The sequence below is a fragment of the Heterodontus francisci genome, chromosome 18 (assembly GCF_036365525.1).
Source record: "Heterodontus francisci isolate sHetFra1 chromosome 18, sHetFra1.hap1, whole genome shotgun sequence".
Classification (NCBI taxonomy): domain Eukaryota; kingdom Metazoa; phylum Chordata; class Chondrichthyes; order Heterodontiformes; family Heterodontidae; genus Heterodontus; species Heterodontus francisci.
The window spans coordinates 29,499,571-29,517,352 of NC_090388.1; the positions used below are offsets into that span (position 1 = coordinate 29,499,571).

The 17,782-nt window shown below is 40.1% G+C and overlaps 1 protein-coding gene across 9 annotated transcripts in view; it reads right to left on the bottom strand.

The window, feature by feature from the left end:
• Window positions 1-17,782, bottom strand: part of ptprq (protein tyrosine phosphatase receptor type Q) — a 297,632-nt gene that overhangs the window by 95,882 nt on the left and 183,968 nt on the right. For all 9 annotated transcript variants that reach the window (XR_010976839.1, XM_068050461.1, XM_068050464.1 and 6 more), the window contains 8 exons: window positions 17,548-17,708; window positions 16,048-16,190; window positions 14,114-14,282; window positions 10,611-10,762; window positions 9,939-10,080; window positions 8,388-8,657; window positions 6,363-6,695; window positions 886-1,007 (listed from right to left, as the gene is read on the bottom strand). Coding sequence is in view for 8 of the 9 variants with exons in the window: in XM_068050461.1 (XP_067906562.1) it covers window positions 886-1,007; window positions 6,363-6,695; window positions 8,388-8,657; window positions 9,939-10,080; window positions 10,611-10,762; window positions 14,114-14,282; window positions 16,048-16,190; window positions 17,548-17,708 (1,492 nt within the window). In the remaining variant the exon portion in view is untranslated. The remainder of the gene's footprint in view (window positions 1-885; window positions 1,008-6,362; window positions 6,696-8,387; window positions 8,658-9,938; window positions 10,081-10,610; window positions 10,763-14,113; window positions 14,283-16,047; window positions 16,191-17,547; window positions 17,709-17,782) is intronic.

Consider the following 17,782-nt stretch of genomic DNA (forward strand, 5'->3'; position numbering starts at 1 on the left):
CCTATACTGACAATCAAAATACTTTTCTCTAATCTCCAAAATCATTTGTTAAAACACTATCATGACAATTTGATAATTGTTGCACAAAATTGAAAAAGGCAACATTTATTTTCCACAAGCATTTATGCTAATGTGCACAACTGTAGCATTTATTTTAAAGGAATTATTTCTTAAAGTTTAAAAACAAAATTTTCAATACTGATGATTTTCCAAGTTTGTGCAGCTGGTGGAAGAGGCTCGTTGCCAGCAGCACAAACAGGGATACCTACGCCTTTAGCTCCTACAAATTAGCTGAAAACAACTATATTTGAAAATTAGCTATTTCATAATTTGCTGGCAATTTGGTGGGATTAAAATCAGTGCCACTGAGCTGTAGGGTACACATTTACTCCAATGATTCTCTTTAGGTTCCATTCCCAAATTTGGCTGTAGATGGAGGGGTGATCCAAAGTAAAGGCCAGATGATCGCCCTTATGGAGGGATGCAAAATAGTAGCAAGAGAATTCCTGGACTGCTAGGATACACGCGCTGACTCATGACTCAAAACTCATATAGGCAAGAGTCGCAAAACAAGCAACTCAGCCTAAGTGATAAAAAAAAAAGTGGGGGAAGAAATTAACAATAAATAAGGAGGGTGATTTTTTTAAAGTTGGAAAATATAAAGTTTCATGGAAAAACAAGCAACTTAGGTTTCAATTATCAGTCGCATTTCAATAGCAAGATTTTCAATTCATCCAAACAGCTCATTAAAAATAGAAAATTACGATTTGTTTGTTTGAGTAATTTCACGGCAACTTTGTTGTGAGCACCATTTTTTAAGCATACATGGTATGAAGCTCAAATGGGTTTCATTTTTTTTTGTGCCAGTAAAAGTAAAGCTCTTACCGGTGTTACATCTATTAGATAAGAAGTTGGACCTGTGATAATTGCAGGTTCTTCCCAGCCAATCTCAACGGTGTCATAGGATTTTACTGTTACAGTTATATTTTCAGGAGGGCTATCTGGATCTGCAGAATAAAATTATTTCTTCTCAAAGAATAGTTCAAGATTAATAATGCCATGCTGCATTATATTAACACATTTAAGGAAAAAAATCAACAGTAAGCATTATCCATATGTAACAATCAAGATTTGATTTGAAATTATATTTTTGACTATGGATTAGAAGATGTATCAGACATCTATACAGTTGGGAACAAACCAAGCCCATAGACAACACTTCAACACTCGAGGCGTAGTGCATGAGCCAAAATACTACAATCCAATTTTGTTGCAATAAACAAAACTTTAATTCAGTCAAATATTAATTATAAATGTAGAAGAAATTATTGATTTCACTGCAATTCTCTGGAATGTTGAGTATAAAATTCAACAGAATTCATAAAAGGATGGACATTCTGAAAAGGAACACTATTCTGTTTTTATTAAATTTCATGAGTGGATCATGTAAATAAAGGAACCAAACTGAAGTCAGAAAGGAGTGAACAGATCAGGGATTGAGTTGTGCATGCTCAAAGCAGTAGTAAGGGCCATTAATGGCTTGTGCATGCATGGAGAACATTAAGAGTAAAGAAAGAGATGAAGACTGGTAAGAATGGAGCAAGGACCAAACTCTAGGCCCCTGAGAAATGAAGCACCGATGGAGTAAAAACTTGTTGGATGGATTACCAACAAGACTTGGGCAATTTCATGGATAAGTTTAAATAGTTTTTGCGAATCATTTAAGTTTTTATGTGTTATCAATTGTATTTTTACCTACATGTAGTCAACAATATGAGGAAATGATAACGTTCCCAGGCTATTGGCAGCTCTAGCTCCCTATCCTAGCTACATAGCTCCCCTAATGCACAAAAAATCCTTCCTCTAATTTAACATTCACAATATTCCCACATCTATGACTTAACCTGTTCCACACCACTTGCCACAAACTCAACAGGCAGTCTTACCCTCATTTAATAATTTTTTGTATGAAACATTGACATATAATGGCCACCAAATGCAGGCCACTGGACCAGTCTTCCCCATATTCAAACCTCCCACCTCCTTTGAGGACAAGGCCCGGCAGTTTGTTGGCATTCATTTGACTATTGCTTGGGAGATCGTGAGATTGAAGGCACCTTTCTGGCCACAGGTTAATAACTGAGCACACACATCTTACGAAGAACAACAAACTACAACCTTCCATCCCCTTTCTCTATCTCTTTAATCCCGAGGGGGATAATGGTCAAATATTTTTACTTTCTGCCATCCTTTTTCTGCAGTCACAGCATAGCAACAAGGAAGATGATGATGATAATGATTAGGAAAAGGAGGAGGAGCTGTCTCCTTCACTGCGTATGGAGATAATGGTGGGTGGGAGGTGGGGTGGGTCTGGGGAAAGAGAGACCAGTCCACCCACTATTTCCAGTTGCTGTTTCCTGCAGTGTCTTCCTTTGCCCCAACTCTCTCCAAATTACCACTTGTGGCACCTGTTTCCTCTCTCCCAGGGATCGGCTGAGAATGTTTCACCTGAGGAAGTAAGATCAGTGAGTGAGGAATTGGCACTTGGTGATTCACTGAGCAGGTAATTAGGGAGGATGTGCCTCCTTCCAAGCAGAGGCTAAAGAAAAGGCTGCCTATGGCTTCAAAATTATGGGAGCCAAAACTCAGTGGTACTTGGTTGAAAAGAGCAAGCTTGAGTAACATCATGCCTATATACAGTTTCTGAGGACAATCACCCATGATGTGCAGCAATGACAGGTATGACTATTGAATCTGCAGCTCTCGTTTGCGGCCTCATCATGGAAGTTTTGCCTTCCTTGCAGGCACCAATGCAGTCAGTGGCAGTTGTATTGAAAATTGCATCAGATCTTCAGCTAAAAAGCAGTCAAGGACCCCTTGGTGCCAGCACATTGTTAGGACCAGGTGAGAAAGGTGTCTAGGAGTCCCTCTCAGCCTTCACCTGGTCTTACCGTAACAGGATTTAATTTTTAAACACACTTTGTCTTTATCTCCCCTTTGTTGAATCCTGGTTCACCACTTTTCAATTATAAGGCAAAGAAACCAGAACAAACAGGTTTTCTTAGGTTTAAAGAAGAAAAGTTGAAATTTATTAAACTTGAACTTAAACTCTAATTCGATTGACGCCTACGGATATACAACGCCCCACGTTAGCATGCATACACCATACACACATGCAAATAGAGACAGAAAAGAGAAGAAATAAAGTGGAAATGTTTGAGGCAATATCTGAAGAGTTTTTGTTATGGTTTTTCGAGCTCACTGTAGAGTCCTTAATTGTAGGTAGATCTTGCTTTTCGTTGGGGCTCAGTATTCTTCTTAAACCTTGTTCACTGCAGGAGACTTTTCTCGCTTGGGGTTCATGTATCTTCAGTGCAGTCAGAGGTTTGTGAGAAAGAGATGGGAGGAGACAGGAGAGATCTTCTCAGTCCAGGAGCAAATAGTCTTTCTGATTTCAAACTCTCTGGGGCTAGTTCAAAAGACCCTGGAGCAGCCAGTTAGTCATGTGACCAGTCTAACCAGTTCTGCATTGTATCACCTTAGTAGTCTCTGGAATGCTCCTCTTACACACAATACATCGTGATCAAGGTTCGTTGTGGGTTGAATGTGTTAGGGAATGGTCCTTTGTCCTTCTAAGCACTGTCTGTTAATATGCAAATGTATTTTTCCAGCCACAGCTGATCTGTTTAACAAGTCATTTTCTCGCTCCAGCAACAGTTTAAAATCAGTATTCATGACAAAATTAATGTGCCTCATTCTTGGCAGGTGGGCGCCTAACATGACAACATACATGGAAGAACAGACTGCATCTCTGAATGAAATAGGGGCAGATTAGAATGTAGCATGAAACATGATTTCCAGCTATCATTAGAATGAACAATGCACTGATCTGTGGAGCCACAGATCCATGGTTGAAATGCATCTCCCTGACAGCTCTACATGTCATGCCTCTGGCCTTCCCCCTCAGGCCATCATGAACATGGGAGACAAGACTAGGCTGCCCCAGAGCAACCTCCAGAAATGCAGCAGTGGCTTCAAGCCAGAAGCCTGTTGCCAAGGGATGAGGACCGTTCAGTGCAATGATCCTTTTGTAGAGCAGGAGGAGCCAACCATCTCCTGCATTCCAAGCCCTCAGGTGGCACTTGGAAGGATACTAGAACAGATGATAGAAAGGCATGTGTGGGCTTTTGGGAAAAACACAGTGCTAGGAAAGAATGAGTGTTTGCCATTATTATATGAAAATAGACTGTGCATTTATGTTATACTTCGATATTCATGGAGGGTATAGTCATACTGGAAAGGCAGCACTCATTTTATGATGACCTATTGATTCAGATTATGATTACTGGCAAAGTCACAACAGGATAAATAGGGCTGATATGTTGTCATGTAGTATAAGGGGCATTCATTTAAGGGAATGCCTCTTTAGCTGCTAGTTGGGAGAAAGATGTCAGTCTCAGTTTACAGGAAGTCCACGTCACAAAGATGAAGACTTCTGAGAGGATCTCTCCTTTGCACCTGTCAATGAGTACTCCTTTGAGTGGACGTCATCCTGATGTCCTATTCTTTGAAGTTCAGGTTCCTAAGGAACCAGTGCCTCCTCTTCAACCTGCAGCTCTTCTTGGATGGTAAACTGTAAAGGACACAGCAGGAACTCACAATTCTGGAGACTGCATTGCATACTGCAGATCCCCACCCAACGTGTCCAGGCAATGAGATACACTTTCAGCACCCCAATAGTCCCCATATACATCAGCCTGGGAACTGCACGTGCCTCATTGTACCACTCTTCTGCTTCTGTTCAGGATAATCGAATTGAGTTCTCAACTATGGCAATAGCGGGCATGGCTTCTTGCCCAATAATCATCCGTTGCTCTGGTTTTCTTCCTTACAAGGCCAGGGAGGACCGAATGCTGCAGGTTGAAGGTATCATGGCAATTTGCTGCATATTGGGTGTTGACATGAATGATCCTCTGAGTGATGCCACAAACTATCTGCACATTCATGAAGTGGAATCCTTTCCTGTTCACATAGATGAAGTGGGCTTCTCTTCTTTAAAGGATATCAGTGACCTGGCATATGCATGCCCATCCTGCTTCCTGGATGACACTATACAGATCCCATGGCTTCTTGAAATGAGGGAATCAGTGTGAAAGATCAAGGATATTTGAGCACAATATGAATTTCCTTGAATTCTGACATTTTGCCATAATTACATTGCTGTTTCAGTCCAAGTTCTCAGGAAATTCCAGGCCCTTCTGATTTTCAAAACACTGTCAGGTAATAAGATGTAAATGAAACAAAAACATTTTATTTCAGGAAAAAAATTCTTTCCCGGATGACTTGAAAAGATGCCTAGTATGACAACTTCCATAAAAAATTCAATGAACTTTGGTTGGCACACTAGGAACTGTGACAATATGATTTAAGGTAGTTTTAAATCAAGTCCAGTAAGTACTGGTGAGGGATGTTGCTATATCTCCTCCTTATAAATCATAGTAATTTGCCCTGCAAGAACTCTCTGTCCTCATTCTCTCATTCCTAGCTAAGCTGTCCACTTCCTGTTCTGAACACTGTTTCTCTGCTTTCCACAGTAATGCATTTTCTGTAACTAATAACCATAATTTCCTGATTATCATGCCTCCATTGCTGCATTGGAATTTGGGTTGTAACAAAGGTCAAGGACTGTCTTTATTGCTCTCTCTCTCTCTCCATGCTAGACTGCAGAAGCTATAGCCAGAACAGGTTTGCTAGAAGGTAAATCTGGATAGCATATCCTTTTGTGACTCATCCACACAACAATTTAGGGCAATCCATTAATGGACAAGTTATGCCTGCCATTTAGGTTGATAACCACTTCATAGAAATATTTGAATTTGTGCCAATCTTTTCAGCAAGAAATGCATTGTACTTTTTTATCAGAGTTACATCTTTTTCATTAAGTATGCTATGTACTCTTAATGTTATAGATAAATTTAATTCTAATATTTTCAAATATTAAGAGTGCCTTATTACACAGAAACACAACATACAAGCAAACAGAACAGGTATAAGGAGTTACTTTGCACAAAGCTTCACTCTGCTGTTAGTTTTAGTGCTCAGTTAATATTTTTCACATTCATTTCTGTAGACTTTAAATATATTACAGTCATCATAAATATTTTTCTTAAGAGATAATGGCCTGAAAATCCAGAGGATTTTCTTCAATATCATATTTTTGTCAGTGATGACTAAACCACATCGGGGGAAGTTATTTATTTGATGAGGAATCTAACATTTAAATTTAATGCAAAATAAATGATCTATCAGCAAAATGTGTTCACTGCTGTTATAATTTGAGAATCAATTCAATCTATACTTACAACCAACAGCTGTCTTTGTAGAAAGCCAAGATGAATAGTTGCTAAATCCAGCATTTGTACTGGCCGCAACACTAAATCTGTACCATCGGAATTTCTTTAATCCAGATACAATTGTCTCCATGGTGCCATTATCATTATCAATGTTACGATCTTCAATTTGCTCAGCTTCAATGCATTCTTGAATTCCCCAGTCCATGCACAAGACAGAGCGTAGCTGTACAATGATTCTGAAAAGTCTCAAATAGCCAGGAATAATATCGGGGAGTGTCCATCTCAAAGTAACAAAGGTTGATTGAATGTCAACTATCTCTAGATCTTTAGGAGCACTTGGAGCTGAAAAATACAATTATATTAATCACTGCTTCTGTTTTACCAGCTTGTGAAGGATCAATAGCATTCAATCTGAACAGCAATCAAACTAAGCAGTCCATTTTTCATCTATCAGCTTGGCTCAGTTGATACATCTGAATCAGATCATGGATTTAAGCCATGTGAAACTTGGTTGACACTTCAGTGCAGTAATGAAGGAATTCTGCTTTACTGGAGATGTCATCTTTTGATCAATATGAAACTGAGACCTGTCCTGTGGTTCAGTTGGACATTAAGGATCCCATAGCACTATCTGAAGAGCAGAGAATTCTTCTGCTACCCTGGTCAACAATCCTCTCTCAATCAATACCATGAAAAACAGATTAACTAGCCACTCATCCAATTGCTCCATGTAAACTAGTTGTTTTACCAGTCACTCCATTTGAAAGTAATTAATTGTATGTGAAGGGCTTTATACATGTTGGAGCGAAAACATATTTTTACATGCAAAAATCACGTCAAAGGCATTATTTTATGAAACTATGGGCTGTATTTTACACTCGTCGGACGGGAGCCGTCCACCGACCAAAAAGCTGGTGGCGATCCCACCTCCACCTGGCCTGGGGATCCAATTTGCGAACAGTAGAGAAAAGGCAGTACAATCATAGCTGATGCCCACACAACTCTCTAAATACTGCAGGATAGCTAACGCATCAGCTAGATAGAAATGGACCAAAGCTTTTCAATTACAAGACTGTTTTCAGATCCTTTAAGTAGAATTGTGCAAGATATTGTCATTTACTTATCATTTGATATTTTATCAGATGTGATAATGTCACTGAAATAATTACAACAGAAAAAAATACCATAAGAGGAATTACATTTATTTTTCTATTTCTATAGTCTTTGCCATTCTGCCTTGGGGAATCAAAAACATTCATACAAACAACTTAAGTTCTACCTAGAGAAGGCACTAAGGTTGACAATAGGAAATGCACATTCATCTGGAGTATCAATATACTCAGTTAAGATGTTCTGGGAAGCTGGAAAAAAAATCCCGAAGCTAGGTACTGATATATCTGAGAAAGTCAGAGGAGCAGTGATTGAAAGTTTGTTTTGCTTATGAAGTTATGGTTGTGGGAGGAAAAATTTAACACAATCTGCAGTTAATAGCCATCACCCCACCCCTCCAAATTCTTCATTCTCCTGCCACTGGCCTCTTGTGCATCCCTTCTCCCTTAGGCCCATCATAGGCTTTGGAATTCCTTCCTTAAATATTAATCACAATGGAACACTGCACCTAAACCCCTTCTCGTTCTATTCACATACTCACCTGCTGCTGCCCTCAGAACAGGCACAAACAGCAATCTACTTTTATCTGGTAACAAGTGGAAAGCATTTCACTCCTCTGCTAACTGCTTTGACAGTTGAACCACATTCCTGCACATTTCCACCTCCCCACCTAGCACACAGAGGAAATCTTTCCTTTATGTTCTAGAATTCACAGGTCTACTCATGAATTGCAACCGTTCATTTTTGTATTGCACTCTGGAAAAGACAACCATTTTGTATTTTACCCCAAATCACTCCAATTCCTATAAAATGAAATGCTAATAAAATATATGTATTATGCAGCAGATTACATACATGTTTGTTACAACATCTTAGAGGTTTTCATGATATAACACTGTAGACCAAGTCTGATGGAATTCATACCTGCTTCTGATAATGTAGTGACAGTGCAGTTTTTGCTTTTTCCTTGGCCCACAGAGTTAGCAGCCATTATACTGAACTGATAGGAAGTATTTGATTGGAGTTCTCTAAAAGTATGCACACGGTCACTGAGAGCAATTCTTTGAACATTATTTTCAAATACAAGTGCATAGTAAGTGATAATTCCATCTGATTTTAATGGTGGATCCCACTCAACAGTGACGGACTGCCAACTTGAGGCATTGCACTGAAGATTTCGGATAGCATCTGGAACTATACAGCGGAAAAAGCATTGTAGCACAGATAAAGACAGGAATGTATTAACAGATTTCACGGAAGCAATATTTTCCCTTTGTACAAGTTGATTACTATCTATAGTTTATTTTCAAGAAAATGTATTGGAAGAATTTAATCTGCAGTACGATTACAAAATGGGTTAACAATATTTCCTTTTCTTTGAGTGTGGAGCCTTGGAACTCTCTACCTATCATAGACTTATGAGGTATCAGCTGAACAGTTATATAGTTGATGGTTGAACAAGAATGTATGGGCTCAATTTTAACACCTGCACACCCCCTCCCTGCCCCCCTGCTAATCCCCAATGCCAGGCAGGAGAAAGTGGAGCAAGGGATTAACGTTTTGAAAATGAGCAACCCACCCCAACTCGTCACGATAAGAGCAGCAATTACTAGGGTCAACGAGTCTTCCGCTCTGGACAGGTGAGAGTTACATGAACATATTTAAATTGAGATCCTATAATGCAATTAGGTCCTGAATGGAATGTAATTGCTACAGCACAGGGTTCTTGCAGGGCAGGAAAGTCGCCAGGGGATTGGTGGTGGAATTAATCACATCCTTATCAAAGTGCTTAAAGTTAAGGAGGTCTAAGATGAATAAAACTTTTGCACTCATAGGCGCTTCCTCAGTTCATTGTGGGCTATGGTTTTGTGGGAATAGTTTGCAATTGTAACGTTCATACTCTACACATGGCAAAGGAGAAGTTGATTATATTTGCTACATTGGTATAGCTGCATAACTGTACTGCATTGGACAAAGGAAAAAGAGGAGCATCAGCAAAGGCTCAACTTCGTTGACCACTCAGAAAAGCAGCGCTTTTGGAGGCTCCAAATATCACGGTAGGTGGTCGTTGACCACTACAGCCTCCTCAAGCAAAACCTTCTGCCTGGCTGAGACCATCGCCCTGAATTTCTTTGTTTCTTAATCCTTCCAGGCAGCAACAGCAGACACAGCAAGGGTCTCACAGTCAGCCACACACAAATGCATCAGGCAGGTGATGAATGGATTATTTGGAATGGATTATAGAATATCAACTGTAAGTGATGACAACAGTTAAATATTCAGTCTGAGGAATGTTTTCGTTAAAATATTATAAATTGAAGGATAAGTTAGGACTATTAGATTGCTTATTATTCAGAATCCAGGAACAAAATTATTAATTACAGTGTACTAAAATACCAACAATGTTTTATGACAAAACATGTTATCCATGAACTTAAAATAGATGGTATCAAATATCAGTAGAGTTCAACAAACCTGATTCATTTATTTTGAAATTGACAGTGTTACTAAGTTGATCTCCATTTCCCACTTTGGTAAATGCTGATACACTGATGTAATATTCATGCAATGATTCAAAGCCAGTGAGATAGGCTTCATGAAATAATCCCGATGTATTCTAAAAATATAAAAGAAATCATGAGATATTTTATGAGTTTTTTTAACTGTATATTTAAGTTATTTTCATTCATACTGTACTTTTGAGAAGAATGTGGTTTATGTTGTGCGTATAAGTAATATCTTTGATGACTAAGTAAACCACTTGAATGGAAAATAAGATCAATTACTTGTGTTAATTACTAATTAACTACAGCATATTTTCTCATGCATTTTAAATTGACCTGAGAGGGGGAACATAAGTAAGCATATTACATGGAATTTCTTTTAGTCAAATCAACAATTCCATGTAATTTGCTAAATCTGTATTTTGTATCAGAGTTATTTCCATGCATGTTACCATGCAAAAGAGGGGTACTGCAACAGTCAAACTTATTTTGACATCACCACTGAAATGTTCCGTACTAACTTCATAAGAGAAGTATAAATTGTATACATCTTAAAAAATATACACCAATTCAAAACCCCAAATGCCATCCATGATTGGTATGCAGTAGTGAAATAATTGAAACAAAACTTAAAGAACAGTACCTTAAAATACATGCTTTCACTTGTGTTGTCAATTATTTTAAAACTGTAGAACTGCACAATACCATTTGGCATAGGACTAGGTTTCCACCTAACCAAGACAGAATCTGCTGTATAATTTACTATCACCAGGTCTTGAGGAGGAGTTGATGGTACTGAAAAAGAAGATCAAACCATAAAATGCACTGCATAAGCCTTCAACCTTTCTACAAGCTAATTCTGGTTTCATACACACTCTGCAAATGGTACTGGCTGTTCTCAAAATATTTCAGAAATACTTTTGTTCCTTAAGTGCAATTATTTTTCAGTTTGGTAAAACTCTTATTAAGTCTGTTTTATTCACACAAAAGCATGACTGCAAAACCTATTTGCATAAACCAAATAAATGAAGATAAATGGAGGCAGGGACCAGGAGGCCGGGTCTTTTCTTGAGTCAGAAACCAGCCTCCGCTGGGAAACGGATTAAAGTTCAGATTTTCAAGGGTGTGAGCCCTTAATTGGTATGGAGATGGGTTTCTGTCCACTTAGAGCCAGTGGGGGTGGGAATGAAAATGGGCCAGATGAAGTGTGGGCTCATTTAGATACCCCACAGCTGCCATCTCTGAGGCTGCTGGATGTCTTGGAGAGATCTGCAGTTTGTGCCAAAGCCTTCTCCTTCACCAGAGGGAAGCGAGATGTCACAGGAGAGCAGGGGGCCTGGCACCCAGGGCAGGGCAGACCCTCACTTCATCAATGCCAAACTGGATCTAATGCTGAAGGCTGTGAGGGAGAGGAGGGAGGCCTTCCTGCCATTTTTTCCTTTCCCATGCCCTCCTGATGCCCAGGGCTCCACCTTTCCAGTGAAATGTGTTGCACCTCATCGCCACTGGGCCCAAAATCTGACAGTCATGCCCCCATTGCCAGCTGGAGTCCTTCGGGGCAGGTGGCTGCCCAATTGATCTTGGCGGCTTTGCCCCCCTGTTCTTCTGCCCCATGAAGACAGGGAGGGTGCCAACCCCATTCAAAGCCTGTGTGCTGAGTGCCCACTCTCCCTGCCAACTGTGCAGTGCCAAGGGCATCCATGAGTTGATGTGGGATGGCAGCAGAATTGTTGTATGCAACCACAATTTGTAACCTCATGACCCCGCATATTCCTCACTCTACCATTACCATCAAGCCAAGGGACCAATCCTGGTTCAAGGAGCAGTGTAGGACAGCATGCCATGAACTATCCCATACATACCTAAAAATGCGGTGCCAACCTAGTGAAGCTACAACACAAAGAGCAAAAAACAGTACAGCACAGGAACAGGCCATTCGGCCCTCCAAGCCTCCGCCGATCTTGATGCCTGTCTAAACTAAAACCTTCTGCACTTCCGGGGTCCATATCCCTCTATTCCCATCCTATTCATGTATTTGTCTAGATGCTTCTAAACAGTAGAAGCAGCATGTTATAGATAGACCAAAGTGATCCCACAACCAACGGATCACATCAAGGCTCTGCAGTCCTGCCACATTCAGTCATGTATGCTGGTGGACAATTAAACAACTAACCGGAGGAGGAAGATCCACAAACATCCCAACCCTCAATGATGGCGGAGCCTACCATGTCAGTGCAAAAGACAAAGCGGAAGCATTTGCAACTGTCTTCAGCTAGAACGTGCGAGTGGATAATCAATATCGGCCTCCTCCTGAGGTCCCCAGCATCACAGATGCTGGTCTTCAGGTAATTCAATTCATTCCATATGATATCAATAAACAGCTGAAGGCACTGGATACTACAAAGGCTATGGGCCCTGACAACATCCTGGCTGTAGTCTGTAGTACTGAAGACATGTCCTCCAGAACTAGTTATGCCCCTAACCAAGCTGTTCCAATACAGCTACAACACTGGCATCTACCTGCCAATGTGGAAAATTGCCCAGGTTTGTCCTGTCCACAAAAAGCAGAACAAATCCATTCTAGCCAATTACCACCCCATCAATCTCCTCAGCAAAGTGAGGAAGGTGTTACTGACAGTACTATCAAGCAGCACTTACTCATCAATAACCTGCTCACTGAAGCATTTTAGGTTTCACCAGAGCCACTCAGCTCCAGACCTCATTGCAGCCTTGGTCCAACTGTGGACAAAGGAGCTGAATTTCAGAGGTGAAGTAATAGTGACTGCCTTTGACATCAAGGCAGCACTTGGCCGACTGTGGCATCAATGAGCCTTGACAAAATTGAAGTCAATGCCAATCGGGGGAAAACCTTCCACTGGTTGGAATCATACCTAACAGAAAGGAAAATAGTAGTGGTTTTTGGAGGCTAATCATCTCAACCCCAGGATGTTGCTGTAGGAGTTCCTCAGGGTAGTACATTAGGCCCAACCATCTTCAGCTGCTTTATCAGTGATCTCCCCTCCAACATAAGGTCAGAAGTGGGGATGTTCACTGATGGTTGCAGAGTGTTCAGTACCATTCACAACTCCTCAGCTACTGAAGCAGTCTGTGCCTGCATGCAGCAAGATCTGGACAACATTCACACCTGGGCTGATAAGTGACACGTAACTTTCATGCCACACAAGTGCCAGGCAATGACCATCTCCAACGAGAGACAAGTTAACTACTCCCTTGGCGTTCAATGGCAGTACCATCGTTAAATCCCATTAATATCCTGGGGGTCACCATTGACCAGAAACTTAACTGGATCAGCCATCTAAATACCATGGCTACAAGAGCAGGTCAGAGGCTGGAAATTCTGCAGCGACTAACTCATCTCCTGACTCCCCAAAGCCTGTCCACCATCTACAAGGCACAAGTCAGGAGTACGATGGAATACTCTCCACTTGCCTGGATGACTGCAGCTCCAATAATGCTCAAGAAGCTCAACACCATCCAGGACAAAGCAAACCGCTTGATTGTCATGCCATCCACCCACCTTAATCATTCACTTCCTCCACCGCCGATGCACAATGGTAGCAGTGTATATCATATACAATATGCACTGCAGCAACTCACCAAGGCTCCTTCAACGGTACTTTTCAAACCTATGACCTCTACCACGAAGACAAACAAGGACAGCAGATGCATGGGAACACCACCACTTGCACCAAGTCACACACCATCCTGACCTGGAACTATATCACCGCTCCTTCACTGTTGCTGGGTCAAAATCCTGGAACTCCCTCTGTAACAGCACATGGACTGCAGCAGTTCAAGAAGGCAGCTCACCGTCATCTTCTCAAGGGCAATTAGGGATGAGCAATAAATGCTGACCTTACCAGCGATGCTCACTTCCCAAGATTAATTTTTTTTTATTAAATCACAGAAAGCAAATCTTGGCTGTGCTGCGAAGCATGTATTTCTTAACAAAAAATGTACTGCTGCACTGTGCAACCCTATTATGCACAAACCAGTTGATCACTTTTTAGTTGAAAGATTAATTGACAGGGTACGATAAGTTAATTAACATTTCAGTCACTATGCCTTAATTACTATTTTGTACTATACCCCAGTAATTCTGTATTTGCAATGAAACAAACTTACCGTCTTCATCAGTGTATACATCAATCAGTTCACTTGTCTGAATTTCATCTCCAAGGATATTGCAGGCTGTCACCCACAGTTTATAGTGGCTGAATTTGGCCAAATTAACTAAAAGCACTGACACATTTATATTTTCACCGCTACTTTCTTGATCAAAGTCTGTTATATTCTGAAAAACAATATCGAACAGCTCGTTGCATGTGAATTTTCTATACCAGAAGTGGCAAAATGAATTAACAATAATTTTGTTATTTAGATTGTTATTTAGATATTCTGCTTGCATTTTTAGCTCAGTTGGCTAGACGGCTAGAGTGTGATACAGAAAGACGGCAACAGCACGGGTTCAATCCCCGTACCGGGTGTGGTAGTTCATGGAGTTCTGTCTCCTTGCCTTGCCCCACACTTGAAGAGTGGTGACCCTCAAGCTATACATTACCAACTGCCCCTCTAATAGAGAGAGATGCCTATGGTCCTTTGGGACTATGGCTAGAACAACAACAATAGTCTTACTAAACTCGACCCTCAACAATTCCAACCAATGCAGAGCAGCAATCAATAAATCCAATAGAATGTTGTATTATGTATTCAAAATAGTAGGATGCAAGTCAAAAGAAGTCATGACCAAACTGTAAAGTGCTCTGGTCAGACCATTCTTTGAGAACTGAATCCAGTTCCATTCACTGAGAGATACAAAGATACTCAAGACGTAGAAGCAGTGCTAAAGAACTGCTCCAACGATAATCCCTGGACTTATTTGTGAAGAAAGACTAGAGTAACTCTTTAGTTTTGAAAGGAAATGTCTGAGACATCTTGTAGCGGTAAGATTGTACATGGTATGGAAAAGATTAATTAAGTGGGTAGAGTAAGACATGGGGTTATTGGCTCAATCTAGTAAAGGCAAATTAAGACTGAAGCTTTTCTTCACAGAGTGCTCAATACATAGAATGGACGTCTGGATAAAGTGGTGGAAGCAAAACTCTGGAAAAATTTAAGAACCAACTAAATGCTGCAATGAGGGACTTATGAAATTCAGTACAACTCATATCAACCATATGGCACCCTGCGAGTGCACATCACTAAAGATACTGCCTCATTATGATGAATAGAATGAAGTTGAGCTCCATAACAAAATTCTTCCTTTGTCACCAAGCCGAGACTACCAAGCTCAAGCTGCCATACCATCTCTGGTGCAAGTTCAACCATTTAGATGTGCAGTGGTAAGGTTTGCGAGGAAAGACCAAACCTGGGGACTCAGGAACAGCCCTCTGTGTAGCCGTGGTACATCAATGACTGCTAGCTTCATGCTCGTCCACCAGGAAGGAATTCCAGGCTTCACAATACTGATTCAGGTGCTACTGAATGGTTAAAGCAAGAATGATGTCTACATAAGCCCGTTGACATTTCGGAAACATTTGCCAACTTTGATCATTTTAACTTATAGTTTATCTCTCTACTTTATAGTTGATAGTTTGATTTTTCCCCAATCTTTATTGTGCAATTAAATAATTAAATTGCATTCCTTTTTCAACATATTGGCTATTTGATTTGGTCAGTCAGCTTCCCAAAATATTTGCTTTTCCAAATAGTCAATGAATTCTATTTTTGAAACACAGATCAATTACAATTTAATTTTAGAATTATTAAAGAGATTAGTAAAACACAATTTCAGTATGCCTCATAAACCTTTATATTTTAATTTGCTACATTCACAATTCTCGGCTTATTACTGAACGTAAATTTAACCCATTTATTTTACCTGGATTCATGTCTTGCTAATGGACAAAAGAATGTCATCTGCTCATCCACTCTTCTTGTCAACAGTAATTTCTAGCCTATAGTTCCTTAGAAACCACAAACCTTTTATTGTTTCTGATTAACTGCTCAATATTAGGATGGCAAAATACTTTTCCAGTTAAAGTCAGAAAACATCATACCTGTGCAAAAACATCAGAAGTATTTCTGTAGTGAACTATGTAATATTGAACATTTCCAGTAAGTTTAAAGGGAGGGTTCCAAAAAACCTGAATAGATGTGGAACTTTTGTTCACATAGGAGATAATGCCTTCAGGGTTCCTTGCTGCAATAAAATATGCATGCATTAGTTATATAGCTACTTTTCACAAAGAAATTTTATGCCAAACCTTTATAAAACACTGGTTATGTCCCGGATGGAGTACTGTTGCCAATTCTGGGAACCACATTTCAGGAAGGGTGTCAAATCCTTGGAGAGGGTGCATGAGAGATCACAAGAATAGGACCAGAGATATGGGACTTCAGTTATGTGGAAAGACTAGGGAAGCTGAATTGTTCTCCTTAGAGTAGAGAAGGTTAAGAGGGAATTTAATAGAGGTGTTCGAAATCATGAACAGTTTTGATAGAGTAAGCTGGCATGGACCTGTTGGACCTAATGGCTGTTTCTGTGCTATAAACATAATGTAATACTATCTAAATAAGGAGTAACTGTTGCCTGTGGCAGAAGGGTCAGTAGCCAGAGGACACATATTTAAGATAACTGGCAAAAGAAGCAGAAGTGACATGAGGGAAAATATTTACACAGTGAGTTATGATGACCTGGAATGCACTGCCTGAAAGGGTGGTGGAAGCAGATTCAATAGTAACTTTCAAAAAAAAAATTGGATAAATGCTTGAAAGGGGAAAGATTTGCAGGTCTATGGAAAACAGTGGGATAACAGGACTAATTGGATATCTCTTTCAAACTGACCAAATAGTCTCCTTCTGTGCTGTATCATTCTGGTGTCTACCCAACAAAGTGGAAATTGCCAGGCATGTCCTGACCATATAAAGGAGGACAAATCTAATCCAGCCAATTACCGCCCCATTAGTCTACGCTCAATCACCAGCAAGGTGTTGGAAGGGGTCTGCAAGATGCACTGTGCTGTAAACATAATGTAATACTATCTAAATAAGGGGTAACTGTTGCCTGTGGCAGAAGGGTCAATAGCCAGAGGACACATATTTAAGATAACTGGCAAAAGAAGCAGAACTCGCCAAGGTCTCTTCAACAATACCTCCCACACCTATGACTTAAACCACCTCGAAGAACAAGGGCAGCAGTTGCATGGAAACATCATCGCCTCCAAGTCACACAGCATCCTGACTTGGAAATATATCGCTGTTCCTTTATCGTCGGTGGGCCTCCTTACCTAGAAGCACTGTGGGAGCATTGCCACCACACGGACTTCAGCGGTTCAAGAAGGTGGCTCACTAGCACCTTCTCAATTGTAGTTAGGGATGGACAATAACTGCTGGCCTTACCAGCGATACCCAAATCCTGGGAATGAATAAAAAACAATTCTTTGTTTCTATGAGAACAGGAAATTATTTTCTATGTCTCTGTAACAATGACTCATCAATAATGCTAATATTTTAATACCTACTATTTATAAATTTCACAAGTCAAGGTAGGTACTTACTACTCTCAGATGTTTGAAATGTGATGTTATTACTTTTCATTCCACCATCACCAAGTCTAGTATTTGCTGTTACAAAAGCATAGTATTCAGTATTATTGTTCAAGTGTTTCAGCAGTATAGATGTTCCAGTCTCATTTAAAATTAGTTGTGTTGTTGCACTCCTGTAATAAAAGTATCTATTATTTCATATTACAACATCACAGTGTAATTACAGGCCATTGAGCTATTCTGAATT